This window comes from Aspergillus chevalieri, chromosome 6, assembly GCF_016861735.1.
Source record: "Aspergillus chevalieri M1 DNA, chromosome 6, nearly complete sequence".
NCBI classification, from domain to species: domain Eukaryota; kingdom Fungi; phylum Ascomycota; class Eurotiomycetes; order Eurotiales; family Aspergillaceae; genus Aspergillus; species Aspergillus chevalieri.
In genome coordinates, this window is record NC_057367.1 from 2,937,041 (window position 1) to 2,964,991 (window position 27,951).

Here is a 27,951-nt window from a genome sequence, read left to right on the forward strand (position 1 = left end):
AAAGGTCAACCTTTTCATCAGTTAACATCTAAGATCAGTAAACACTAATTCTCAATTCTGAACAAATCAATTTCATCACGATGGCAGCCTACACAACAGACCACTCTTCTTCAGTCCTTCAAACACATAACTGGCGCACTGTCGTCAACTCAGCACCATACCTCCTGCCGCATATCAAGCCCAACATGACGATTCTCGACATCGGCTGCGGTCCTGGCTCAATTAGTGTGGATCTTGCCCGCCGCGTGCCTCAGGGACTCGTTACTGGTATTGAGTACGTCTCCGATCCGCTGGACCAAGCACGAAGTCTCGCGGCCAGCGAGGGAGTCACAAACGTCGACTTCCGCGTCGGTGATATTCATTCGCTCGACTTCCCTGACGACAGCTTCGACATTGTACATGTTCACCAAGTTTTGCAACACATCGCGGACCCTGTCAAAGCACTCCGTGAGATGCGCCGTGTTGCCAAATCCGACGGTGGTATAGTTGCTGCGCGCGAATCGGCGCAATACACATGGTACCCAGAGAATGCCGGAATAGAATCGTGGTGGAATTTAACCGAAAAAATGTCAAAGGCAAAGGGCTGTAATGCCTGTTCCGGCCGGTACATTCATGTCTGGGCGCGGGAAGCGGGATTCGATCGAAAGAAGATTCAGAAAAGCGCGGGGTCTTGGTGCTTCAGTAGTCCTGCGGAGCGCGCGTATTGGGGAGGATCAATGGAGGGACGGGCGAAGTCTTCAGGCCTTTCAAATACTGCAGTGAAAGAAGGATTGGCGACGCAGGAAGAGTTGAACCAGATGGCGCAAGGCTGGAGGAGGTTTATCGAGGACGAGGATGGATGGTTCGCAGTACTGCACGCAGAGATCCTTTGCTGGAAGTGATTGTCATATAGCTGTTGATTTAGCCGCAAATAAAATTGTATCTATATACCAAGTGTTCGTTGCAATGGGAAGTTTGTAGACTCGGGCGCTCTTTTTCTACCACGACTGAAGGATATATATGCCATTGGCCCAAATTATATCCGGCAACTTCCTTTCACGAGTACTCGAAACCACACAATTCTTTACAGCTACGATGAGCTTCTCGAATATCACCAATGAGATAATTTACTTGATCGTTTATTATCTCAACTTTGAGAGCGAAATCAGCGCCTGGCCCAAACAAACGGTTTACAGCTTGTCATGCGGTGTATTCCCTGATGTAATAATGTGCGCCATGGATACAGCTCAGCCCTGATATCGGGTATTATCCACGGATCCATGACCCCGGTACAGATCAACCTGAATGAAGGAGCTCGCTTGATGCTTGTGATGAGTCCTTTGAGTGGAAACCGACGTCCCTGGCGGCTATCCACTGCCAGGAAGCAATCTTGCGACAACTCGTGTGCGACTAACCAGTATTCTGTACAATGGCCCAGAGGTGGCCATTCTGATTTGGCCAACCCTCAAAAACTTTTTGAGACGTCCTATGGACTTGGGGCGAGGAAAAGGATCAGAAATATTATAGAGGGGGGTACTACCTCGGGAACTCATAGGAACAAGAGGCCGAAAGTCAGTTACGACCCTCGAGTTTCATGGAATATGGTCTGTCATAGCCTTAGGGCTCGACATGGACAATAAACTTGATTAAATGATAAATAATGATGAGCAGCATAACACATCCATAATGTAGGACGGCACACACATGGTCATTGGGGACTCGACGCTCCCAGTTCAGCTCGTTTCGAGCCTCCTTCCATTTCATACACAGGATTATCCGCCAACTCCGCCTTCTGATAAACGGCAGCACTCGACGGATTTGCTGGTAACTCAACTTCTCCTTGCATCCGGCTTGGATGTTCCGGAAGTGTTATGTACGAATCCCCCTGCTTTCCATCGCCAGGCGGATTCTCCGGGAGCCTGCGTCGACGCAGAAGGAAGAACCCCAGCGCAACGAGAAATATGACCGCGACGGCCGCCCCGACTCCAATTCCTGCGCTGGCACCTGCTGACAAGCCAGATGAGTCATGGGTTGCTTCGGCTGCTGCACCGGTGGTGGTCGCAATGGCTGTGGCTGGGGCGTTGCTGAAGTCCGTTGACTGCCAGCGAATCTCGACGCCATATGCATTTACAAGACCGTCGGTGCCGCTCAGCGTCCCGGAGGCGACTGTTGTGGTCGTGGTCGGAGAGGGAGTTGTAGAAATCGTTGTCCAGAAAGTCTGATTGAACGTTGTGGCGACGTTTGGCCCCGAAGTCTATTGGCAGACTGCGCTGCTGTACCATGGGAATAGCTCCTTACTCGAAGGTCGCGTCGAGTACGTATACCCGGATACCCTGAAGGAAAGGAATGGTCAGCTCCATGGACTCGCGTGGAAGTAGACTAGGGGGAGATCACACCGGACAACACGTTGCGATTGTTTCTATGGCGCTGCCCATGGGCACTGCGAAACTGGCGGCGATGCCATAGCCGCTGGGGCAAATACCTGGGGAGAAATAGGTAGTCGAGGCCCAGCCAGTTGGGAGACATAGTGAGGGGGTTGTTGGCCCCAGGTTCAGATAGATCGAGCTGTCTGTGTTGTAAGCGACCCAGAAATCACTGATACACTCACTCGGCGGGCTAAAGGTGGTTGTAAGGGGCAGAGGAACCCCTGTTGTCAATGACATGGTAGATGAACGATGAACTTCATGGGCATGAAGAATAACGGACAAAATTCTACGAGCAGCTTAGTCCTGCCCCAGGGGAAATTGCCATTAGTTTGATTTGGTTTAGTAGTGTGTATCTATTTGACGTCGAGGGGCGGGTATTTCCACGCTACCTTGGAAGCGGAAAGGGAAATCCCTGGTCCTGGACAAACTCTCGGCGTTGGTAGAGAAGCCGAGGCCCACATTGGCCCTCTACCAGTGCTGAGGAGCCACCCGCCATAATAATTTACTTGGTGGACTCCGGAGTAAAATAAACATACAGAGTACTCAGTCCATAGTTTGAGTATATCCACCATATATAGGTACAAACATTTAATACTGGTTATTGCAATTTGAATATTGCAATTTGACCGCTATAGACTGCCGTACCCATCTGCGCCTTATGACCCGCCTGAATCGTCGCAGGATTTGCCACAAAAGGGCAAGGACGCTGCCTCTCGGAAACAAGAAAGCGGAGTAACTAATCATTGAAATCTGGTAGTGATATCCATGACGATTCGGACGGCGAGGATACATGACTAGCACTTCTGGGGGTTGGGTCTCTGTACAGTCACTCGAAGGCTAATTGACCAGCCATTTTGTTTCAAGGATACTTACACAGTTGATTTCCTAGAGCTCTTTGAAAAACCGTCCCATACATTGTATAACCCCTGGGATTTCTCCATATTATACACATGAAAGATAATCTCACCAGCAAGCACTCAATGCTCACTAAGCCTGATGGATCTGTTCATCAATCGCCCCCCGGCCCCCGTTAATGACTACCAAGACCTTCTGAGGTCCTGCACAGCCGCATTCCGATCCACGACTTCGCGGATATACTCTGTAAGGCCAAACGGGCGGTGAACTCAAAAAGGAAAGCTTGTATTCTATCTCTAGTAGATCATGATCGATCCAGGATCGGGAACCCACCAAATGGGAAGTTGGTATGGCATCCATCTCACAGCCCCGAGCCAAGTGAGGTTCCCACAGAAATACAATTTTAGAACGGACGACAAGAAAGTCACCTTTGCACAGGTAGCAGGGGCAGCCGGCGTAAATGGTGGAAAGATTTCCATTTTTTTCAACTCTCATCGCCGCAAAACACTCATACAACAACAAAATCTATCTCAATTCAATTCAAAACAACGCTTATTAGAAATGAGATTCTCTACTTTCCTTTCCATGCTGCCCTTCCTGGCTGGCGCCATTGCTCTCCCATCCGAGAAGAAGACCAGTAAAGGTTTCAGCGTCGTTGCTATCAACTCTGACTCTCCTGCTCACAACCTGAAATTGGACGCTTCTTCCACCTACCTGTACCTAAACGGTGAAACCGACGTCTGGTGTCCTCCCGAAGTGGTTAAGGCTAGCGGCTGTCCTGGTGGTAATATCACTGTCCGAGATGCCTCTGTCTTGGCCTCTGCGAACTACATGGTATGTCTTATCCGATCTGCATCACAATTGCATTCGCAGCTAATGAATCAATGTCTAGTCCGCCAAGATCCCCGGTGGTGAACACATCTACGTTGACCGCACCGGTCATGTCAGATACACTGGCGGCAGCGACAGCGATATGGAGCCCGGTTCCTCTATGAATGGTTTCTCGCAGGTCGAGGGCGCTCAATTTGGCGAGTGGAAGTACAAGGCCAACGGCGCGGATGGCTTCCTGGCCTGCCCTTTTGCTGGTGGAAATAATATTTGGGAAGTATTTGTCAACGCCAAGAACATTACCACCCGCCGGGGTGTGAGCCTGGATGACTGCTACCCCTTCAAGGCCCAGACTACGCCCTGGGAGTCTTCTGATGGCCGCGCCTTTGCTGTTTGGTCGTACACTTAAGGAGGATTCTGTCGGGGGCGAAGTGGATTCGGTTGAATCCCACTGGGTGGTGATCAGGGTGTTATATTGTAATGGGCCGAAGCCTTGCTATCTAATATATAGATATGTACAAAAGAACTCGTTGGGGAAAGGAAAGAAAGAAAGAAAGACACGCTGGCGGTGGATTTATATACTCGTGATCAGGTGATCGTAGATCACCTGACTTCGGCACGCTCTTGTGAATAGCTTCAATCGAGAACCATTTATGGTTCGAGGTGCCTTTCGGGCCTAGCCCGTTACATTACCCCCCTTCCTCGTCGCCTCCGCGATCGCCCCCCGGCGTGGGGTGGCTCATTTGGTATACTCAAGGCCGATTGGACAACAATCCCATTCATCGTTTTGTAGGTTTCCCAGTCATCCAATGCTATGGTATCCTCCATGTTCCTCGCATCGTTCCATTCCGGTTCCTGCCAGCCAATGTATTTGACTAAAAACTCATGTCTTTCGCCTCGTCCCCACCGTCGAAAACGCTCATCTAGTATTCGTTCGACCATATATTCTTCATTCCCATTGATCATTTCTGCAGGAGGTTGGTAGTCATCTTTCCGTTGGCTAGGGAAGGGATCCATTGCCGCTGGGCGGAGGAGCGCTGTATGAAACACGTTGTGGATTGTGCCTGGTGTGTTGAGGCGGTAGGCGTGGGATCCAATCTTTTCCAACACAGTAAATTTTGCCTGCCTGCTTCCCAGTTTCTTGCTAGGGCGTTCTGTTTGTATATTGTGCAGGTCAAGCCAGACTTTCTGCCCAACCTGGTATTCAGGGGCGACATCTCTTCGACGATTGGCATAGTCTTCTTGTTTCTGTTGGGCGACAGCAAGTTCTGTTGTGGCGATGTCAAGAGCTCCCCTTAGCTTGGCTGCAATTCGTTCACCTCGTTCACGCATGGTGCCCAGGTCTGGTGCTGAAAGGTTGATTTCAACATCCTCTTCTAACTGAAAGGGATCGACGTGGTAGCCGTGGTCAAGGAAGAATGGACTGACACCTGTGGAGGCAGCATCCCGGCTGCATATTGCAAGCTGTGCCATTGGTAGCAATGACGCCCAGTTCGATTGTGTGTGATCACAGAATGAGCGCAAGAATAGTTCAATAGTAGCATTCATTCGCTCAGTTTGGCCATCGGTTTCAGCGTGGTAGGCAGTTGATAATTGTCGTTTGATCCCCAGTAGCTCACAAAAACGCTTCCACATCTCATTGGTGAATTGTCTTCCTCTGTCTGATACAATACTGGCTGGAATGCCATGATAGCCAATGAAACTCTGAATAAGCTTCTGTGCTACTGTGTAGGTGTCGATCTTCTCACAGGGTATGGGGATGACACCTTTTCCAAGGCGATCGACAATAACCATGATGTTTTCATAACCATTTGAAGTTGGTAACTTCTCGATGAAGTCAATTGCAATATATCTCCATTTTCGGTCTGGAATTGGTAGAGGCTTCAGTAGGCCTTGTCGGCGGTCTCTCCATACATTGTTGGCACTGCATTTGTCACAGTTCCGTACAAATCGTCTGACATCCTCAGAGATTGCAGGCCAGTAGACCCTTCGTGCCAGGATAGCATACATTGCGCTCCTCCCTGGATGGCCTGTAAGTACTGAGTCATGTGTTTCTTGTAGCAACCTTGTCCTCAGAGATTCAATGTCAGGGACCCATCGCCGGCCTCGGTAGCACAAGCGGTTGTTCGGTTCAATAGAGCATTCTGAGATTGAGGCTTTGATCCCCAGTTCACGTGGGAATTGATGTGCTCCTACTTGCACTGCTTCTCGTATACGACCATACTTTTCATCTAGTGGCTCTACCCGAGCCCAATGTTCATCAAGAGTCATATCCAGTAGCTCTTCCAACGATGGTCGCTCACTATTGAGATTGGTAGGTTCGTTCGCCTGTTCATATCCTTGAGGTGCGCTTGGCTCACTGTTATAGGGCTCCGTGCCGACTGGTGCTAGAAGGATCCGGGACACATTAATAGGATGGGGTTCTTCAACTAGTCTTCTTTTGCTGCTTCCTTCCACTGGTCCGTCCTTGAGGATCTCAGGATCGAATAGTCGTTGTTCGCGATGCTTTAGCCGTTCATCACCCAATACAGGAACATCCTGCTCTCGTCGAGACAGTGCATCAGGGCGCCCTGCAAGCTTCCCTGGTCGGTAATGAAGTGTGAAGTCGTATCGGCTCAATAGATCTGCCCATCTCATCTGTCTCTCATTCAGTCGTCTCATGGTAGTAAAATAACGGAGATTGCGATGGTCTGTCAGTATCTGGAAATTTACCACTGATATGAGCTCTGATTCCCACTCTTTCAATGCATTGATGATCGCCAAAAGTTCCTTGTCATGAATCTGGTAGTTGCACTCTGCAGGAGTGTTTTTCTTGGAAAAGTACGCGCAAGGTCGTAATACACCATCATCATCATACTGTGAAAGTACGCCACCAGTGGCCCACCCTGATGAGTCAGTCTCGACGACAGTCTCGCGGTCTGGATCAAATTGCATGAGGATTGGTGCCGTTGTAAACATCCTTTTTAACTGTTGGAAGCTTTCCTCGCATTTATCATCCCACACAAAGGGTTTATCTTTTTGAGTCAACGCTGTTAGTGGAGTTGTAAGTTCAGAATAGTTTCGGATGAAACGTCTGTAGAAGTTCGCGAATCCCAAAAATGACCTGACACCTTTCACAGTGGTAGGGGCAGCCCAGTTCATGATTGCTTCAACCTTTGCTGGATCCATGCTGACACCTTTTCCTGCCTCAATAATGAATCCTAAATATTTTGTTGACTTCACTTCAAATTCGCATTTATCAATATCAATCTGTAAGCCGGCCTCTTGGAGACGGCCTAATACTTTGCAGACATGCTCTTGATGCTCTGACAATGTTCCATCCGTAAATATCAAGATGTCGTCAAGGTAAGCAGAAGCAAATTCATCTAGGAAATCTCGTAGGACCCAATTAACATAGCGTTGGAAGGTGCTCGGTGCATTGGCTAGTCCAAATGGTGTTACAAGCCATTCAAACAGCCCAAATCGAGTTCGGAATGCGGTCAACCATTCATCGCCGGCAGCGACACGAATCTTGTGAAAAGCAGCAATAACATCCAACTTGGTGAACCATTTTGCTTTCCCAATTCTTTCCAATGTTTCATTAATTAGTGGTAGGGGGTAGCGGTCCTTCTTTGTAATGGCGTTCAGTGCTCGGTAGTCAACACAAAATCGCAAGCCTCCACCAGGTTTCTTGACAAGCAATACAGGTGCTGCAGCAGGCGAATTGCTAACACGTATGAAGTTCTTTTCCAACAACTCTGTCAATGTCTTCCGTAGCACAAGCAGTTCATCCCTTGACATATTATAAAGGGGGCCCCATGGAGGTTCAGGGGTCGTTCCATCAGCGTTCTTATTGAGTTCAATCTTATGGTCGATATTTGGTCCTCGATATGGTGGTTGCTTGTCAGCTTCCTTCCGGTCAAATACTGATAGGAATTTATGGTAATGAGGTGGTAGTTTGGTGCGGGGGTCTGTCAGCAATTTGGGTCGTAATGCTTTCTCAATGTCCTTTAAACTTGCGGCGAAAATCTGTACGCTGCTGTCCTTTTTCTTTTGTCGGTTCCATAGTGCAAAAGCGTTCGCCCCGATGGGCTGGATATCCATTTGTGGTTGATCTTCCATGCTGCTAACAACAATGCCATTTGTGAAGCGCAATTTCGGACCATTCGGGTCGATAAACACTTGTTGGTCGTCTATCCATGCAAGGCCTAAAATCATGTCGAGTCCCCTACCCAGTTTAGGAACAACATACAGCCATGCAGTGTTTTGGTGGTTTCCCCCACGTTCAATGAGATTTTCGCTACCTCCCTTATACAATCATCCGTTGGGCCCTTGTAGTCGTCGATAGTTCGTGGTTTGATGGTTACACGCTCCAGTTGATGTTTTCGGGTAAAATTCTCAGAAACCATACCATATGTAGTACAACCGGTGTCCACTAACGTTCTGCTGACCTGTTCTCCATTGACTAATGCGGATACTCTGAATTCAGGTCTGTCAAACTTGACTCTTTTTCGGAAGTCGTTCCACTCCTTCTGAAGGTCTATCTGAGCTGCTGGGGCCGGTCGCCATGTAGGTAGATCCATCAACTGCTGGTGGTGCTCCTGCAAGAGACTTTTTGCAGGAGCTATTCTTTTCCCAGCTTGGGTTGTTCCCTCAACTGCTCTTCTTCATCTTCGAGTTCCGGCCCATGAATGTGTGAGCGAGCCATGCGGGTACTGTTCCTAGGACTGTCGTAGGGGCAATGGGAGATAAAATGCGTGGAGTCACCACAACGAAGGCAACGTCGTTCTTGTCTGCGGCGTTCCATTTCTTCTCGTGATACATGCTTAGCCACGCGTCGAGGTTGGCTGCGTGCAGAAGTTGTTGTTGTGGGTTCCCAGTCCATATCTTGGGGTGGAGAGGAAGCACGGGTGGTATTCACAGGGTGAGCTGGAGAAGTTGAGGTGGTATGCTTATTGTTCCGTGAGTACCGCAATTGGTTCTTCTCCATCCGGTCCGCAATCTGCTGTAGCTGGCGGCAATAGTCTTCAAATCCATTTTTCTTTTCAACAGTTTCAAGGCGTGTGTTCATCTCACGGTTTAATGCATTGTCTAGGTAGGACCTTTTTGTGTTTTCAGGCCAGTTATGGCCATCAGCTTCCATGAGTAGTCGGTTGAACTCAGTGAGAAAGACTGTGAAGGGCTTGTTGTTCTGTTTCAAGCTTGCAAGGTCTCGTACAGCCTTCTCCTCCAGATTCCGGTCCAGAAAGATGAAGTCCATTTGATCAAGCATTCCGTCCAGCTGGCTCTCAGTAGCTCCTTTCTTAGCAAACCGCTCCATCCAGGGCAGCACCTGCATAGCAGCCCCATCTGTTAGACGGCCAAAAGCATACCACATACGATCATAGGCATTGCCCAAGGCTTCTTTATCGACCTCAAGTTTAGCGCGCAGCTTGCTTCGAAACGGACGGTAGAGACTTCGGTTTCGACCATCAAAGACTTCTGGGTCTGTCAGCTTGGGTCGAGGTCTCCTAACAGGGTCCGCCATTGGTTGGGGGGCTATCTCTTCAATAGTCGGTTGTGGCAAGGGCTCTCTGGGTGGGCTCGTCAACTCTTCTTTGAGACGACGAAGATCTTCAATCCGCCGTTCTTCCATTTGTTGCAGTTGTCGTTGAAGTCCTGCAATAACTGCGACAAGATCTTGTGGGACAGGAGTGGTGGTCCCTCCTGAGTGTATATTGTCTCCCATGTTGCCGTCGGTTTGGTCGTTTGACTCGTGGTCGCTGATTTCCGCTGAAAATGTGGTCATATGACTGACTTGACTATTGATTTGTTTGTAAATAGCTCAACTATCCGTGAATTTCGATGTCTGATATCCGATGTCCAATGTATCCAGTTATCCGGTATGTCCAATCGTTCAATGTGTCCAGTGTGTCCAGTGTTTCCAGTGTGTCCAGTGTGTCCAGTGTGTCCAGTGTGCGATGTACGATCCGTTGCGCGTTCAATCCGATGCGTAATCCGTTGTTCAATAAATAAGTAGATAGATGAGGGCGAACGAGTTCTAATGTAATGGGCCGAAGCCTTGCTATCTAATATATAGATATGTACAAAAGAACTCGTTGGGGAAAGGAAAGAAAGAAAGAAAGACACGCTGGCGGTGGATTTATATACTCGTGATCAGGTGATCGTAGATCACCTGACTTCGGCACGCTCTTGTGAATAGCTTCAATCGAGAACCATTTATGGTTCGAGGTGCCTTTCGGGCCTAGCCCGTTACATATATGTTGAGTTTGGACTAGGTTGCTTCGGTCGCATGGTCCACAGTCATATTTCTACATTCCTCATGTACTCCCTTTAACAGTTACTTTCTAACAACAGACCTGGCTATATTCTATCAAACAACTATAAAAAGATAACCTGTGAATGAGCAATTCCTAGTACCAGAAGTATCCCAGGGGTAAATACATTGAATGAAGATAGTAGCGTACTAGCATTGACCAGGCATATGGTGGGAATACAAGTGATAGACCGAGCATTTCGTCTGTGCTCTTGGTAATAGTCAGACTCGATGCCACTGTAATCAATCCAATTGCAAAGGTCAGGACAGCGGTGCACAGACCGGCTAGCGAAGCTTTGGAAAATAATGAACCCATGCAGTTAGCACAGGCAATGAGATGCAGGCAAAAAGCATGAAGATGAACAGCAGACCAGTGGACGATTGCCCCAGGAGCGTAGAGAATGCAGAAGGACACTATGTTCGATGAAACACGAGGAGTGGTGGCCACTCCCTGGGCTGTCAGCAGCTCTGCGACAGAAGCTTGTCACTCTTCTGCAACGGAACTGTTTATATAGTGACCAGGCATAAGAAAAAGGAAGAAGAAAAGCGGGGACGCAAAGTACCCGACGATCGATAACCAGTGAATGGTAGAGGGCTCGTCCATCACGCTTGAGCCGGTCTCACAAAATACCCACTCCACGCCTTTTCGGTTGATCTTATGCTGGAGTCGAATCGTGCAATATGAGCGTCCAGTGCGCATTAAATCGGAAGCAGGCGCTGCGAGAGAGTCGATTGTCCGAAGATACAGCTGCAGGGTGTATTCTCCACGAAGTTCTCGTACATTATAATTGCGTAGTCTGCGTTGATTTCGTTGAAGGAGGTGAGCATCACAGAAGCAGAGCAATTGCTTGTGCCATGTATCGATCGTTTGCACGCATCGAATAGCGATTTGGGATCGTCGATTATCTGAGTAACGAGGTTTCCATGTCTGGACTCTTGATGACAGCATCAATGAAATCCTTGAGTACCGAACTTTGAATGCCGTTCATGACAAAACCAGGCGCTGGGAAGAGGCTGCGGCGATAGCATCTGGGAGATTCAAAATGCATCTGCCTGTGTGAGAAATGCCGTTAGGGGACACATTGTTGGGTTTGATCTCTTTGAGGAAGCAGGAAATGATGGCAATGATAACCAACAGAAGGAAAGTCTTGATGAAGGAGATAATGGGTGATTTATAGAAAATGAAGAGGTTCTTGTAAGTGAGAGTGAGAGTCTGATGTAAATTTATCACCATTGTGGAAGATAGACCATATTGCAAGCCCATATGACTTGAAATGAGGTTTCGGATCTACCTGGCTTGTCAGGGACTCATGGCCTTAATTAATTCTGGACAATGCAGTGGCATGACTAGACAGCCAGTCCCCCTAATTTCGACAGGCTTTGATCCTGGCAGTGTTGTCCTACGCATAGCGTGGTTGGCCAACACGATTCCTTCGTAGAGTGTCACTCGGGGCGGGGCGGGGTGGGCTTTGGCAAGTAATGCCCCGCCCCAGTGGGCTTTGGGGCGGGGTGTGCCATGGCCCTGCCCGCCCCGAAACCCCGGCGGGTTGGGGCGGGTTTTGCCCCAAAACCCCAAGACTCTCCGTGCTATACCCAATCCGTCGATCGGATATCGCACTATTCCAACCATGGTTAGTTTGGGGCAGTTAACGGGGCGGGGTCCCCAGTCCGCCCCGAGTTTTCGGTATTTTTTGTATTTGAGACACGATCACTTGATAGTTTACGCAGCCATGTATAATTACAGCACATTTACCATGTCGACATACATCCTCATGCGAAGTTGTAAGTAGAATATCGTTGCAGCGGTCGCAATATACATAATTATCATGAAGGAATCCCTCTGGAATCATATAGACACTTATATCTATCCATAAAGTAATAGCAACTCCGAAGCATTACAAGCCTAAGAAGTTGTTCTGTTTGAATGCTGTACCCAAGAGTATATAGCTTGAGATATATATACATATATAGCGCTAATGCGATTTACATGTATACTCTGCGCAATAGCAATCTCACCACGGTGAAAGACATCATTATACAATGCAATATCAATATATGTCTAGAATTTTTTTAAACAAAGGAACTAATACGGGAGGAATGTGAGATGGTCACAGCCTCACAGGTTCTACATAGCATTCCGGTTACAACTTCTCTTCTATGAGTGTCCTCCGGTCGCAACCACAGAGTACATTGCCTCCGGGCATTATATAATCTAAATCCGCCAATTATATTCTAGATCACCACAAAGAATATAAAACCTACGGAGTGTCTTTCAGTGAAGCAAGAGAAAATAAAACTTGTAAAACTGGCTTTTTATTTCATTCCTCTGGTTAGTGAATACAAAAGAGGCGTGGGCATAAATATCACTCCGCGAAATTCTCGCCATGCTAAGAAACCATCTTCCTTTCTTTAATCAGGTTTTTCAGAAATCGGCTGTTTTATGAAAAGTTAGTAAACACCGCTGAGACCTGTTCTCCCCACGGTTAGTTTGCTCGCCGCCATGGCGCCGCCAAAGAAACAATCAAAAACCCTGGCCAGCACGAGCAAAGCCAGGAAAGGTGCTGAGGATGTTGACCCTGCTCCTGAGGCTCCTCAGGCTAACGAGCAATCTGAAAATGGTGGACCACTCCAGAAGCTCATCCATGACGATCGAATAGTCACCCAGCTTGACAGTGCATACCTTGGGAGTGTTGTGGTGGATATTCGTGCTCTCTCACATAATGAACGTAACCGAGCCATTGATGAACGTTTCATTGAGAAGCTTTCTGAGGCGTTCAAGTGTGGTGTTCGGCGTTTTGCACAGGAGGACCGCTTAAAAGTGACGACTACAAGCAAGATGTTGGAGACAGTTTTGGCAGATCATGTTACAGAAACGACTACGCTCATGGACCTCCACAAATCCCTTACCAGAAAAACTAGTGATCCTGTACGTTAACATTCTAACCATGGTGACTACATTGCTAACCGGTAACTACATCAGAATGAATTGATTCACATTCAAGTTTTGCCAGAAGGTACCACGTTTGAACTGCGAAATGGACAGCATCGGGTTTCAGCTATGCTCAAGATCCTTCAAGAGGCCATTGAACGCGCTGATGCTGGGGAAGACATCACACGACCTGAAGCCCATGACTATCTGTGGGCCATCGACCTTTATGATGATGACAAGATGACAGAGGATACCCTTGCTGCCCTGATGGCCAATCGTGAAGTCATGCACCATTCAAACAGTGATGGCTACAATGCAGTCCAGATACTCGGTCGGCTGGAGAGTGTGCCAGAGAAAGAGCGAGGAGAAATTGTCAGAGGCTCAACTTTCTCTGACTGGGTGCAGACACTCTTTGGTCTGTATCTCACACACACTGCCCGGATGGGCTCTGTGATCAGCCATGAAGGCTTTCAGCCGTATGTTTTTCGATATGGAATGACACGATATGGAGAACGTCGCTTTACCTGGACCCTCGGAGGAAAAATGGTTTCATCAAAACTTGATTTTGTACGTTGATTTCCACATCAAAGGTTGAAGATGGTACTAACCACAGTCAGATCTGGTTTCGAGAGTTTGATAAATTTCTCGAGTTCACCACAAAGATCTTCGGGCATACCGCGCACCTCGTTCGATGTGAGGACTGGGAGTTAATCCTCAGTGTTGAGGCTGGTCGGCCAGACTACCCTCTTCGGCTCCTGTTTTATCCACGCCGTGAGGACTATTGGTTGAATAACAAAAAGCGCAAGAATCCTTGGCCTTTGCCTCCAAATTATCGGAATGAGCAACTCCCGCGACTCTCAAGCCCCTACCAAACCAATGACTATCGCTTCGACTGGCGTCGCCCAGGGTTTCTTAAGGATCTCAGTGAAGAAGATTACCACTTCATCTTTTCACGCCTAATGGAGAATCGAAATCTCCCATGTCCATGCTGGTAAGCTACAGTTCCCTGACTCCATAATCTCCCCACGGTTAGTAGCTTTTTGAATCATTAACTTTCTGACTAGGAATGATTGGTGCAACCTGGAAAAAGCAGTTGACAAGGTCAAACGGATTCTTCGCCACATAGCTATATGGATTGACCCAGACTGGACATACCCTGCAGCAGCCTCGCATGATCTGAAGGACTTCCAATGGGACTTGGAGATCCAAGACCTTCTTTTCGGAGACAAGAATTTTGATCGTCCATTTTCTCTGGATGCTGACCGTCTTCGGTTAGCTCGTAATTTCATCGATGAGCTTGTGAGACAGGTCCAAACTGACGGCTTCTGGAAGGACCCAAAACTCAATGACCTAGTAGGTTGACCAGACAGTTCACTAGTATTGAACATGAAGTTGCTAATAAAACTGATTCTAGCTCAAACCACCCCCTGATACCCTTGCAAGTGCGTCGCACTCAGCTGCATATTTTGAGCGTTTCCTCCACCCGAATTGGGCTGCAATTATACAGCATGTTGTCAAGTCTGCCGGCCCGGTTCTGACCAATGCGATGAGCGCGTATAATGATCTGGGTTTTTTAGTAGGTCCCCTCACTCCACTTTTCTTACCGTGGTGAGATTAACATATTTTAGATCTCCAATCAGATGCCATACTCACCGTGGGGCCCGGTGATTGGCCGCACGCTTAAACAGAATCAAGCAGTTTGCCGAACTCCCTCAATGCTCAACAAAAATGAGGAGGAAGACTTGGTCCAGCAAGGTGAAATTTTTGGTGCCCTCTGGCACTACCGATCCCTCAAAAGCAAGATGCTGGAAACGATCAGTTGGGGGCTTAAGGGCGGGAAGAAGCGACCAGAGAATCTGATTGGATGTGAGGTAAGTGCTCCTCGCACTTTTAACCATGGTTAGAAACTCATTAGTTTCATTAGGCGGAATATGAGGCGGCTGTGGTTGTTCTCAAGGACCAGGCACAAGTGCTTGAACGGTACGGCTATACACACGCAATCGATAATTTTTCCGAAGATTTGAGTGCATTTTCTTTGGATCGTTCAGAACCGGCCGCGATCACTATCAAGGAGACTCCTGGCTTCCTAAAATGTCGGCCGAAGATGTTCACAAGCCAAGCAGAGGAGATCCAAGCAAAGATCAAGGAGCACAACCGATCTATTCAGAAGAATAGTGTGATCAGACAGTCAGAGACCCAGAAGCGCAAGCGAAATGAGACAGAGGATGTAGAACCAGGAGAGGGTGTGGAACCGGAAGAGAACACAGAGGCAACTGACAACGAAAATTAAAATTCAAACCATGGTTAAAGTGTTTTTCTCAATTACAGAAAAGTTTGGGGTGTGTTGGGCGCTGAATTTGAAATTCTGCTCTGGATTATTAGATTTTTCTCTTCCTTCTCATCATGTTTATATGAATGCTATGTACAATGGATTCGCCAGCAAATACTCCTTACACTTCTCATTCCTCACCTGCGCCAGCACCACAATCATCATTCAGTGATATACTTCCCAATCTTGACTTAGAGTCCTCTCCTTTTCCAGAGAGCCAGTGAAGTTTGCCAATTGATCCCTTTCCGAATACATCTTTACCATATTCCTCTGTTAACCGGAAAAACAACCCAATCGGCGACTTTGACCTGGATATCATTTCAAGCAGACATGGAACAAACACATGTGTCAAATATCCAGAACGCAAGAACCTCACCACTGAATCTGAGTTCATTCAAAAACGAGATGAGTTTATGCGTTGGTGGAGGACAACTATATCAGCTGGAAAGTTTGAGAAGAAGGGTAAAGACATGCGATGGGGAGGATCCAAACATTCTCAAGGTTGGCAGCATTTCATAGAAGTCGCACGTCTTGATGATGGCACTCCACATGCTCGCTGTATTCACTGTGAGACCTTTATTGATCATCCAGGTAGAGGCAATGGGACCAAAACAATGATCAGACATCCAAATACCAGGCAATGCACTTATCAGCATCCTCAAAAATGTCATGCTTCCATTCGAGACTTTCTTGGAAAAGGACCAGTAAGTGCAAAGTCTACTCCAATATCCTGTTATGCAAAACAAGTATACTAACTCAGGAATTCTTTCTATCTCCCAGATAAACACGCCAGACAAGACTTATTCTCGTGAGGCATTTCAGGAACAGGTAGTTCATTGCATTGTTGGTAACCGTCTCCCATTCCGACTCATTGAAAATGTACAATTTCGACGTCTTCTAAATCTTGCGGCTGGTCCGAACAAAAAGCTGCATTTTCCCAATCGAAATGGTGTGAAAGATCTGCTAATGCAGCTTGCTCATACTTCTCGACGGAATACCATGGAAACCCTTCCTTCTGATAGTAAAATTTCGATTGCCCTTGATTGCTGGACAAGTCCGGATCAGAAACCATTCATGGCAGTTATTGGGTATTTCATCTCAGCGGATTTCCGGTTTTGCGAGACCCTTCTTGGTTTTTCTCCATTGGAAGGATCTCATTCTGGGGATCGTCTTGGATCTGTGCTCTTGAAAATATTGGGAAAGCATGATCTGTCTCATCGCCTCCTTGGCATTACAACGGACAATGTACGTATAATATACACATCCTCTCGCCATGGTTAGAACATAAGAAATTGAGATCATACTGACTATTACAGGCTGGAAACAATGGGACAATGTTTGTCTACGTCACAGATTCCCTTGCCCAGACTTTAGATCCAGATGTTGCTCATGGCTTGCAAGACGCTTTGAACACACATGACTTCTTTGAGCATGCCATGGACAGTGGCCTACAAGCCATTCTTAGCACTCCACACCATCTTCCATGTCTTACACATGTCATACAACTTGCCGTCAATGCCTTTTTGCGTGAGCTAAAGATCGATGCCAAAAATGATGATGTTGTTGGCATCCGCTGGAATGATGATGATAAAAACCTGAGAGAAAAAGGATTGACTCGTACTCTCGAAAAAGTAAGGCTTTGATTCTATTTCCCCTTTTCTTTTCTTTTCTTTTTTCTTTTTTCTTTTTTTTTCTTTGTTACTTGTTCTCAGCTAATGCTAGATAGGTCCGGAAACTAGTGCGATATGTTAATGCCAGCCCTCAACGTCGGGAAAGCTTTCGACGATATCAGCGAATGGATTCACACAATACTAAAACACTTGGTCTTCTTCTAGATTGCAAAACTCGCTGGAATTTCACCTTTCTTATGCTTGAACGGGCTTATAAGTTGAGGGAGCCAATTCGAAGGTTTATCACCACAACGGATGACCATGCTATCTTCCCTCTGAGTCTTGCAGAACATGAATGGCGACATGTGGAGTACCTACTTCAGCTGCTTCGAGAGTTCTACTACTTTACAAACAGCCTGTCTAAGCACCATGGAGTTACAGTTCATAAGGCATGTGCCAATTTTCACCACGGTTAGATCCTTGCTAATATTTATACAAGGTGTATATGATCTACAACAGTCTCTTCAATCACATCGAGGATAATCAGCATCACCTTGAAAACAAACAGCGACCGTGGAAAAGGCAGCTTTATCAGGGTTTGTCAATGGCGCACAGAAAACTTTCAGAATATTATGGAAAGACATATGAATTTCAGGGCGTCATTTATGCAATCGGCACTGTCCTTGATCCATGCCAAAAGCTTTCTGTTTTCCAAGGAGCAAGTTGGGAAGAAAATGGTGGCTCAGGAATGCTTTGGTCGGTTAAATATGAGAATGTACTAAAAAAAGTCTTTTCTTATTACCGAAACAGATATCCATTGATCAACGAAGCGACTGCATCCTCCACCAATCTGAATGTAATTGATCAAGCTCTTCACCGGTACAAGCGTCGCCGATACAACCAACAGTCTGACTCAAACGAACAATCACAGAGTCATCAATACACTGAACTGCAAAGATACCTGGATGATGAGCGTTAGTCTTCTTTTGTTACTTCTGCATTTATGACCTTTTCAATTGTTCTAACCATGGTGACTTTCAAGCAACTTTACCACTGGGTTCAGTCCCTGATGTCCTTGACTGGTGGCGTGATAATGCACCCCGTTTCCCAATCCTTTCTCGAATGGCCCGTGATTTCCTTGCAGTTCCAGCGAGTGGTGTTGGTGTCGAGAATCTGTTCAGTACTGCTCGGGATGTTTGCCACTATCGGCGTAACCGCCTCGCACCCGAAACAATTGAAGCAATTATGATCCAAATGTCTGCTGACCGCTTTGAACTGAAACGGGAATACATATCTGTTGAAGATGGTGACAATGATGAGCAGAACGATGTGGGATATGTGGATTTCAATGTTGAATTGGATGTCAACTATATCAGTGATGAAGAGGATCTAGGTGGATTTGAGGATGATGATAGAGATCGCTGGGCTGATGACGATGAGGAAGATGGACTCAGACTACCTCCACTGCAGTCTTACCAGCGACCGTCTGCCATCCATTCACCATCCATGAACGCAGAAGCTCATTCTACGACAAGCCAGTCGGAGGTTATAAACCCACATCCTCAATCTGCAACAACCCGGCCACGTCGTGTTATCCATGAACCTGGATATTTTCAGCGCCTTGAGAACGGTAAATAGCTGGTAGTCTTTGTGAGACTGAGTCGATGTACTATCCATATTGATCTTGGAAGTGCACGGGCTTTCTCATTCCTGCAGAGGTTGTAAGGGTTCCCCTTTATCATTGATGCTGGAAGATGTATGGAGTATCAGGTTTCAAGAATCAAGATAGTGTTAAAAAATTCCAACTCGTTTTCACTATGGTTAAAAATTATCATGACAATTAAAATGCGGGATGTAGCATGATCCTTTGTAATATAATAGCATAAGTTCATAACTTTGAGCTGACAAAGCCTCTCAGTCAAACACTCGGTTTCTTCAAAGTAATCGTTACACAGTATAGATACCATACAGTAATATATGTTTGGCTTCGTAATGGGGCCTAACGGGGCCTTGGGGCGCCCCAAACCCCGCTGCCCCAGTTCAGCCCGCCCCAACGGGGCACCCAAAAAATTAGCGGGGCGGGGACCTCTGCCCCAAACCCAGAGCGGGGTGAGCACCTCTGCCCCGAAGCCCGCCCCGGCGGGGTTTGGGGCGGGTTCGGGGCGGGGTCACGGGGCCATCTGTGACACTCTATTCCTTCGCTCCATCACCAAGTCGTCCAAGGGTTTCTCTGGACGCATCGCGGCATTAGTGCAAGTAGGCCTCGAAATCGAACCGCGGTTCTCGCGGTTCGACCCGCACCACACCGCAAGAGGTGCGGTTCTTGGTTCTTGATGTTGGAACCACGGTGCGGTTCTTATATTCTTAGACCCGAACCGCGGAGGTGCAGTTCGAACCGGAGGTTCCACAAACAGTACAAACATAGGAAATGCTGTGATATGCATATTTTATGTAGATTCTGCCTGTATTTTTGGGTATTTTGCTTACACATACAGAATGAGATCAGATAAACGCTTAAAGGCCATATTATTATAAAAATTTCCAATCACAAACAGATTATTTCAGAATTCTACTGATTCTATGGCTTTTCATACACAAAGTCCTCATCTCGTCTTGAACGCTTTGGAAGTCGCCCTGATGAACGCCTCTGAGTACTGCTCTCTGCCTGCATGTGGCTATTATCAGGCAGGGGAATCTCATCCTCTTCACCTAATTCAATCAGAGGCCCATGCTTATCAGTAGGAGCTTCAACCCTTTGTCTTTTCCCAAGCATATGCTCATGAATTGGCTGGACATTTTGAAATGTGATCACTGAAGGTTCATCCTCATCATCACTGATTTGATTGAACTCAACCTCTGCTTTCCAAGCATCCTTTTCCTCTTTTTCTGCTTGTGTCTCTTGAGTAGTGAGATACTCATCTATGTGACAAAGCTGTTCAGATTCCATGTCAAACTTGGTTGTACACATAAACAACATAAGCTCCTTGATTGTTTTGGATTTCAGTGATCCTCGGCGGTAGTGACAGATATCACGAGCAGAGTTGAATAACCGCTCAACACCAGAACCACTAGCAGGTGTTGTGAGAACATCTCGTGCGAGGCTTGCAAGGATGGGGTATTCATGCTGATGATCCCTCCAGTAGATCTGAGGGTTCACTAGTTGAGTACCTATAGAGATCAGTAAGAGACAGGTAAGATGGAAGGGGATATAGCTTACTACTTCCTAGATACTGTGAAAGTTCGTCATGAGTGGTTGTTTGTGGCCGTAGAGATGTAGCTGATGTCACAAGAATATCAACTTCAGAGATCCCCCCTATTGAAGATTGAGCATCTGAAGTTACTGTGTGTGACGGCCTGGTCACGTTGGTTGGTTATCACGTGAGGCGTGGCTGTTTGCTTTGTTGCTTTGTTGATAAATATGGCGTTACCTTCTTTCTTCCTTCCTCATGTCAATTATCCTCGTCGAGAGCTACCTAGGTAGAACCCATGAGTTGGATGTTCCATTATCCTAGTAGAGCGCCGTGACACTTGCAGTCTACTATGTCAGAAATATGAAGTATACCGGAAAGCTGAACCTTCTGCGGAAAGTTATTCATGTAAAAGACTAAAGCTCCCATTCATTCACAACTACATGGCTAGACTGCGACATATCCTCATCCGCGGATACCACTTTGCTATCCACATCCAAATCCGCACGGATTTGGATATGACTCAGGTATCCAAATCCAAATCCAAATCCGCGTGGATAGGATGCGGATATCCGCATGGTATCCGCATTTGCACAATTCTCGCTAAATTAACTACATTCAGGCTGTCATGTGATGCATAACTCGCTGATTCAGATTCGTAAATATCAGTTATTTACGCCTGTTCTGATTGTAATAGGATCAGTTGGCACTTTTCCATTGTCCTCCTTATGAAATTTTTGAAAATGCTTAGGTATATTAGACCCTCTGCATTTGAAGTAATTCTAGTATCTCAAATTACAGGCGAAGTGGTGGTAGCTACTAATGATTTAGATAACGTATTCAACGGGCGAGCGGCGAATACGGCCGAAGTGCGAATTTTCCCCGCAACCACCAAAATATTCAACACAACCATTTTTAACACATCATTTCTTCTACTTTTTATACACAAAAATGCCTTTATCTAAGGAAGCCCGTATGCAAATGGCTATTACTGCATGGAAAGAGAAAAAAGTTCAATCAAAATTGAAAGCCGCCCAGATATATGGTGTCTCTGAATCCTCCCTCCGCAAGCGGCTTAATGGAATCAAACCACGTACAGAAACACGTGCAAATGGCCATAAATTGACAGAATATGAAGAAGAAGTGCTTGTCAAGAGTCTACTAGATGCAGACAAGCGAGGATTCTCAATTCGGTCAGAATTCCTGCGTGGAATGGCACAAATTTTACTTCGTGAGCGTACACAAGATCCAACTGCAATTCTTGGAATCAACTGGGCCTATTCCTTTACCAAACGTCGTCCTGAACTACGTACAAGATACAATCGAAGAATCACATACCAGCGGGCAAAACAAGAGGATCCAAAGGTTCTTAAAGAGTGGTTTGAGATTGTACGCAAGGTTATCCAAGAACATGGTATACATGAAGATGATATCTGGAATTTTGACGAAACTGGCTTTGCAATGGGACTCTGCACAACATCCAAGGTTATTACTGCAGCAGAACGCAGTGAGAGACCTCGTACAGTTATCCAGGGAAATCGTGAATGGGTCACAATCATTGAATGTGTGAGCTCTAAGGGCATTCTTATTCCAGCGGCAATTATCTTGAAGGGGAAAGAACACCAGGCTGCTTGGTATGAAGAGGATAATCTTCCCCTGGATTGGAAGCTTACCAACAGTCCAAATGGCTGGACAACTGATGCAATTGGTCTCAAGTGGTTAAAGCAAATTTTTGATCCTTTTTCAAAGCTGCATTCAACTGGCGCGAAGCGGTTGCTTATCCTTGATGGTCATTCAAGTCACCAAACTGCTGAATTGATGATTTCTGCAAGAACAATTCAATTATCTGTCTTTGTATGCCTCCACATACATCTCATCTTCTTCAGCCCCTGGATGTTGGGGTTTTTGGGCCGCTCAAACGCGCATATGGAAAACTAGTGGAAGGTATGATGGTGGCTGGAAACAACCACATTGACAAGGAAGATTTTCTACATTTATACCCTCCTGCACGCAAAGCAGCATTTACCAAAGGGAATATATGCAGTGGCTTTGCAGGTGCAGGTCTTAAACCATTGAATCAGGGTCGGGTTCTTGAGAAAATCACCTTTCAACTTCGTACACCAACACCACCGCCAAATCTAACTGAAGGCTCAATCTCGTCTGCTTTTCAAACACCTCAAAATCCTCGCCAGTTAGACCATAAGGTTCGCAGCCTACAAAGAAGTCTTCGGAAAAAAAGGACACTTTCTAGCAGCCCAATCTCTCATATTCAACATCTTGAGAAGGCTGCACAGATGGCGATGAATATGAACCTCATTCTACAAGAAGACATCAAGGTTCTACGGGCTGAAAATGAGCGGAAAATGAAGAAGAAGGCAAGGAAACACACTTCTCTAGGGGATGACCTCTTTATCTCTGTACAGGAAGGCCGTGAGCATATTCAGCAGCTTGATACTATTCAGCAGCTTGATGCACAGCTTAATGAGCAACTTAATGATGCTACACCTCGCCAGCGAGCTCCACCACGCTGTAGTGGTTGTGGGATTATTGGGCACACTATAAGGAGATGTCCTAGTAAATAGACATGTATTTAACTAGGAGATAGTCTCATTCAGTCAGATTGAATGGTGTTGGTGGTTGAAAAGCTTCGAAAAGTAATGGTTGCGGGGAAAATTCGCACTTCGGCCGTATTCGCCGCTCGCCCGTTGAATACGTTATTAAAAGCTGACCTTGGGTGTTACAGGTGAAAATATATATTTACTGCTGGAGTGTGCAGGTGTATCCTCTACCAAGAGAACTACTCTCATGAAGATTGATTTAGGGGAACATTTGCCTGAATAAGATATCAAGCAGTAGCAGGAGCTGATTTTTATATACTTCCAATGCCTAGTCCATATAGTTCAATATGTAATTGTTGGAAAATCAAGAAAATGGGAACTTGATGATTTTATCGTGAACTTTGCGGATCTACATGGATAATTAATGGATATCATGCGGATAATCCAAGGATATCCATATCATATCCGCACTAGTGTTCATTTAAACCTATCATAATATAGAGCGGTACTCCATAATAATAGATCTATCTACTCTACATGTAACTCCCTGCAATAGTCAATGTCCCCTGAAGCCATGTTTAAATCTTTCTGTGAGTCCCTCACATTTTGCTCAGTGATAGTTTCCTATTTACACATTTTTCAATATGTCACAAAACCAACAATCTCAGTTTTCTGATTCTTTCTATGATTCTGACTTTCTTCAATCAGACATTATACAACCATTCTCTGATAGTCAGCAAACCATCCTAACCCAGAGGGGTTGGACGAATATGCCCATGTCCGAATTAGGGGTTCGGAGAAGTCGGGCGCTGATTGGCTGGCGAAAATGGCAATTGACACTCGGTCGGTCTGGAGCCTTGACGCTCGGTCGGTCTGGAGCTTACACCGGGTTGTGTGCCCGGGAGTGGCCCAATTGAGCTGAAATTTTCACAGCTTATAGACCGGCCCCTGCTTTATATCTGGCTCGCTCGGGGGCCCCATATCGCCCAAAATGACGGCGTGGTGTGGGTGGAAAGATGCCCGGTTTGGGCGCGCGGATTTGTTGGGGTGTGGCCCGACCATCGCCATTCCGCCGCCATGATCGACCCGGTGAATTCGGGGGTCATTCACTCATTCAATTCATCGAATTCACAGCATCATTCACTACACCCATTCATGGGATAGAGCGGCCATGGAGAATGAGCTGTTCCAGAAGATCCCAAGCTTGCAAGTGATGATCTGTCGCCAGTGCAAGCATGGCGTACGACCGGTGGAGGTCGAGCGACATCTGAAGCGGAAACATCAGTTCAAGCATCAATCCGCCCACCAGTTGGCTCAGGCAGTCCAACAGTGGGAGGATATTGAACAGGACAGTGCGGCCATCCAGATCCCATGCATATTGAACGACCCGCTGCCCATCATTCCCATCATCCCCTGTGAACCCAATGGTTTGTTATGCCAACGACAGGACCCCCCGTGCCATTATGTGGCATCCAGCATGGACACCATGCGAAAGCACTGGCGCCAGGTCCATCAATGGTCCCAACAGACCCGCCGTGGCCGGGTTGGCCAGAGAGAGCGCACACAAGGGGCCGCTGAGCTCCGGCGTTCATTCACCACCGTAGCGTGGCAGCAGATCTTCCCATCGGGCCCGGGGTCCCATTACATCCATATCCGCTTCCCAGAGGGCCACCCACCACCACCACCACCACCGCCCCCCGCGGACCAGGCCCAACGGGCCGTCGATGCCATCATCACCGCATGGGATCAGGCTCGAACGGCCCAGGAACAACAGGCCGTCATCCAGGCCGATCGGATCACCGATGCTAACCCGTGGCTCCGCCGGACCGGGTGGGCACGATACCTGGAAGGTGTGCACCCCCAGGACCTGCTCCGGCTGGTGGAAGCGCCCCCCGAGGAGCCCCCGGATCCCATTGAACAGGCCATCCAGGCCATTTGGAATGCCATGGGCCAGTTGGCCCGGCGGAGCCAGCAGACCGTGCAGCGGTGTGGAACCGGCATTTGTATGGAGGCGGCCCGGACCGAGGCCGGACAGACCCCATACCGGCCGCTCCAGGCGTACATGGATGAAACCAGTGTCCAGAAGCATGTGCAGGCGTGGCAGCAAGTGTTGGGCTTCATTGCACGCACACAGGCCACCCAGGCCGGACAGGGCATGCGGGAGTGGTGTGGTCCGCTGCCCGTGTATGGGATGACCGCGCGGCAGCAGCGGAAGTGGCAGATCTTGTGGCAGCTTGCCATGCCCACCATGGCGAGGCCCCAACAGGCGCCCCATCGAGCCCGGGCTCGGGCGGTCCATATGTTCCCCGGGGCCGGTCGGATCCTAGAGCAGGGTGGGAACCCCGGCAGTTATCGGGCCACCGAGGGGCATGGGGTGAGCCCCGAGCATGTGGAAGAAGCAGAGGAGACTGGCAATGCAGGCAGCACTGAGCCGGCATGGATGATGAGCCCAATGGAGCGTGCCTGCTTGGAGTTTTGCATTGAGCTGCTCAACCAGCGCCACCGTGCCCATGAATATGAAAGCCCCCTTGTGTGTGCCATGGCGGTGCTCGGCTGGGGGGAGACTGGGTGGCGTGATCCCGACAGTTACCCCCCCATTTTATCGCGGATGATCAAGCTTGCGCGGTTCATGGTGGTGCAGAAGGCACTGTGGTTGGATCCCCATGTGGGGGACATTATTCAGATGTGGCAGGCACAGGCTAGCACAGTGAATGGCACTCCGAATGGCACTCCGAATGGCACTCCGAATGGCACTCCGAATGGCACTCCGAATGGCACTCCGAATGGCACTCCGAATGGCACTCCGAATGGCACTCCAAATGGCACACCGGCTAGCCCAATAGCATGGCCGTTGGCCAGTGCAGATGCCCAACTGGCCGATATCGATGAGGGCTGTGATAGTGCCAGTCCCACACGCTCCACCCCCACCACAGTGCACGATCGCCCGTCATTTCATGACCATGTGCAGCAGATGGTCAGCCGCTTCATGATCCGTGGCACCCATGGGCCCATGCAGACATTGCTCGACTGGCGCACATATGGGTTGAAGATCCATTACAATAGCACGGCGCCGGGCCATGTGGCGTGGATGGGAGCCGATGAGCTGTTGTACAAGGATCTGCATTTCACGATGGGTGAATTCCGTGGGTTCATCCACAGGCTGGTTGGGGCCACACGGGAGCTGCTGTGTGAACTATTATGTATTGCCGATGGTTCCAGCAGCGCCCACACCCCAAGCACCATGCCGCTGCCCGCCATCCCGTGGCAGGGCTTGTATGATGATCCCACCCAGGGGCACCCGGGCTGGAACTTTTTGCATGATCGCCGGACCCGGTGGCCCGTGGATGGCCGGTGGTGGATGATCCAGCGGCTGCGCACAGAGCGCCCCGTGCAGCAGCAATTCATGCGCCGGGGGCGATCCACTGCCCATTGGTGGCACAGTATCTGGCCCGGGTGGCCCGGTTCAAGGAGAAACTGGCCGTGGCCATCCATATGACGGCGGGGCAGCCGGCACGGGCCCCCGAGCTGCTCAGTGTGCAGTATGTCAACACGCCGAACAACCAATTCCGCAATGTGTTCATTGAGGATGGGATGGTGACACTGGTGACTGCATACCACAAGGGCTTCCATGCGAGCAACGACAGCAAGCTGATCCACCGGTATGTGCCACGGGCGGTCGGGGAGTTGGTGGTGTGGTATATGTGGCTGGCGATGCCATTCATTGACCAGTTGACAGCGTGGCAGGCCGGCACTGCGCATGGCACGGTGAATGGCACGGTGAATGGTACAGTGAATGGCATGTCGAACGGCACATCGAACGGCACATCAAACGGCACAGCGAATGGCATATCAAACGGCACACTGAATGGCACATCGAACAGCACATTGAACGGCACATTGAACGGCATATCGAATGGCACATCAAACGGCACACTGAATGGCACATCGAACAGCACATTGAACGGCACATGGAATGGCACACCGAATGGTACGGTGAATGGCATGTCAAATGGTAGACTGAACGGCACATCAAACAGCACATCGAATGGCACACCGATTGGCACACCGATTGGCACACAGGCCGGCACATCAAATGCCATGTCGAATGGCACAACGATTGGCACATCGAACGGCACATCGAATGGCACATTGAACAGCACAGCGAACGGCACATCGAATGGCACATTGAACGGCACAGCGAACGGCACATCAAACAGCACACTGAATGGCACATTGAACAGCACATTGAACGGCACATGGAATGGCACACCGAATGGTACGGTGAATGGCATGTCAAATGGTAGACTGAACGGCACATCAAACAGCACATCGAATGGCACACCGATTGGCACACCGATTGGCACACAGGCCGGCACATCAAATGCCATGTCGAATGGCACAACGATTGGCACATCGAACGGCACATCGAATGGCACATTGAACAGCACAGCGAACGGCACATCGAATGGCACATTGAACGGCACAGCGAACGGCACATCAAACAGCACACTGAATGGCACATTGAACAGCACATTGAACGGCACATGGAATGGCACACCGAATGGTACGGTGAATGGCACATTGAATGGCACACTGAATGGCACGGCGAATGGCACACGAGCCGGCACGGTCGATGGCACATCAAACAGCACATTGAACGGCACATGGAATGGCACGGTGAACGGCACACTGAATGGCACATCAAACGGCACACTGAATGGCACATTGAACAGCACATTGAACGGCACATGGAATGGCACACGAGCCGGCACGGTCAATGGCACACTGAATGGCACGGCGAACGGCACACTGAATGGCTCATTGATTGGCACGTCGAACGGCACATCGGCATGGGTTATTAGGGTTAGGGTTAGGGTTAGGGTTAGGGTTAGGGTTAGGGTTAGGGTTAGGGTTAGGGTTAGGGTTAGGGTTAGGGTTAGGGTTAGGGTTAGGG

At 48.2% G+C, this 27,951-nt stretch overlaps 8 protein-coding genes across 8 annotated transcripts; 7 read left to right on the plus strand and 1 right to left on the minus strand.

The window, feature by feature from the left end:
* Positions 1 to 80: 80 nt before the first annotated feature.
* ACHE_61036S (class I SAM-dependent methyltransferase) lies at positions 81 to 881 on the plus strand (the record flags this gene model as incomplete). The annotated part of the gene is made up of 1 exon (XM_043282277.1): positions 81 to 881. The coding sequence occupies one exon, from the start codon at positions 81 to 83 to the stop codon at positions 879 to 881; it is 801 nt and encodes a 266-aa protein (XP_043139672.1).
* Positions 882 to 1,687: 806 nt separating this feature from the next.
* ACHE_61037A (EGFR-like transmembrane domain-containing protein) lies at positions 1,688 to 2,339 on the minus strand (the record flags this gene model as incomplete). Its single annotated transcript, XM_043282278.1, has 2 exons — positions 1,688 to 2,233; positions 2,298 to 2,339. 2 exons carry the CDS (start codon positions 2,337 to 2,339, stop codon positions 1,688 to 1,690), a joined length of 588 nt encoding a protein of 195 aa, XP_043139673.1.
* Positions 2,340 to 3,845: 1,506 nt separating this feature from the next.
* Positions 3,846 to 4,497, plus strand: ACHE_61038S (uncharacterized protein; the record flags this gene model as incomplete). The annotated part of the gene is made up of 2 exons (XM_043282279.1): positions 3,846 to 4,094; positions 4,153 to 4,497. The coding sequence occupies 2 exons, from the start codon at positions 3,846 to 3,848 to the stop codon at positions 4,495 to 4,497; spliced, it is 594 nt and encodes a 197-aa protein (XP_043139674.1).
* An 8,386-nt stretch (positions 4,498 to 12,883) lies between these two features.
* Positions 12,884 to 15,602, plus strand: ACHE_61039S (uncharacterized protein; the record flags this gene model as incomplete). The annotated part of the gene is made up of 7 exons (XM_043282280.1): positions 12,884 to 13,309; positions 13,364 to 13,879; positions 13,930 to 14,303; positions 14,377 to 14,665; positions 14,727 to 14,888; positions 14,941 to 15,183; positions 15,237 to 15,602. The coding sequence occupies 7 exons, from the start codon at positions 12,884 to 12,886 to the stop codon at positions 15,600 to 15,602; spliced, it is 2,376 nt and encodes a 791-aa protein (XP_043139675.1).
* Positions 15,603 to 16,975: 1,373 nt separating this feature from the next.
* On the plus strand, positions 16,976 to 17,476 carry ACHE_61040S (uncharacterized protein; the record flags this gene model as incomplete). The annotated part of the gene is made up of 2 exons (XM_043282281.1): positions 16,976 to 17,272; positions 17,381 to 17,476. The coding sequence occupies 2 exons, from the start codon at positions 16,976 to 16,978 to the stop codon at positions 17,474 to 17,476; spliced, it is 393 nt and encodes a 130-aa protein (XP_043139676.1).
* Positions 17,477 to 18,373: 897 nt separating this feature from the next.
* ACHE_61041S (uncharacterized protein) lies at positions 18,374 to 18,889 on the plus strand (the record flags this gene model as incomplete). The annotated part of the gene is made up of 1 exon (XM_043282282.1): positions 18,374 to 18,889. One exon carries the CDS (start codon positions 18,374 to 18,376, stop codon positions 18,887 to 18,889), a length of 516 nt encoding a protein of 171 aa, XP_043139677.1.
* A 354-nt stretch (positions 18,890 to 19,243) lies between these two features.
* Positions 19,244 to 19,585, plus strand: ACHE_61042S (uncharacterized protein; the record flags this gene model as incomplete). Its single annotated transcript, XM_043282283.1, has 1 exon — positions 19,244 to 19,585. The coding sequence occupies one exon, from the start codon at positions 19,244 to 19,246 to the stop codon at positions 19,583 to 19,585; it is 342 nt and encodes a 113-aa protein (XP_043139678.1).
* A 4,583-nt stretch (positions 19,586 to 24,168) lies between these two features.
* Positions 24,169 to 27,859, plus strand: ACHE_61043S (uncharacterized protein; the record flags this gene model as incomplete). Its single annotated transcript, XM_043282284.1, has 5 exons — positions 24,169 to 26,330; positions 26,378 to 27,133; positions 27,170 to 27,421; positions 27,458 to 27,674; positions 27,731 to 27,859. 5 exons carry the CDS (start codon positions 24,169 to 24,171, stop codon positions 27,857 to 27,859), a joined length of 3,516 nt encoding a protein of 1,171 aa, XP_043139679.1.
* Between the last annotated feature and the right edge of the window lie 92 nt (positions 27,860 to 27,951).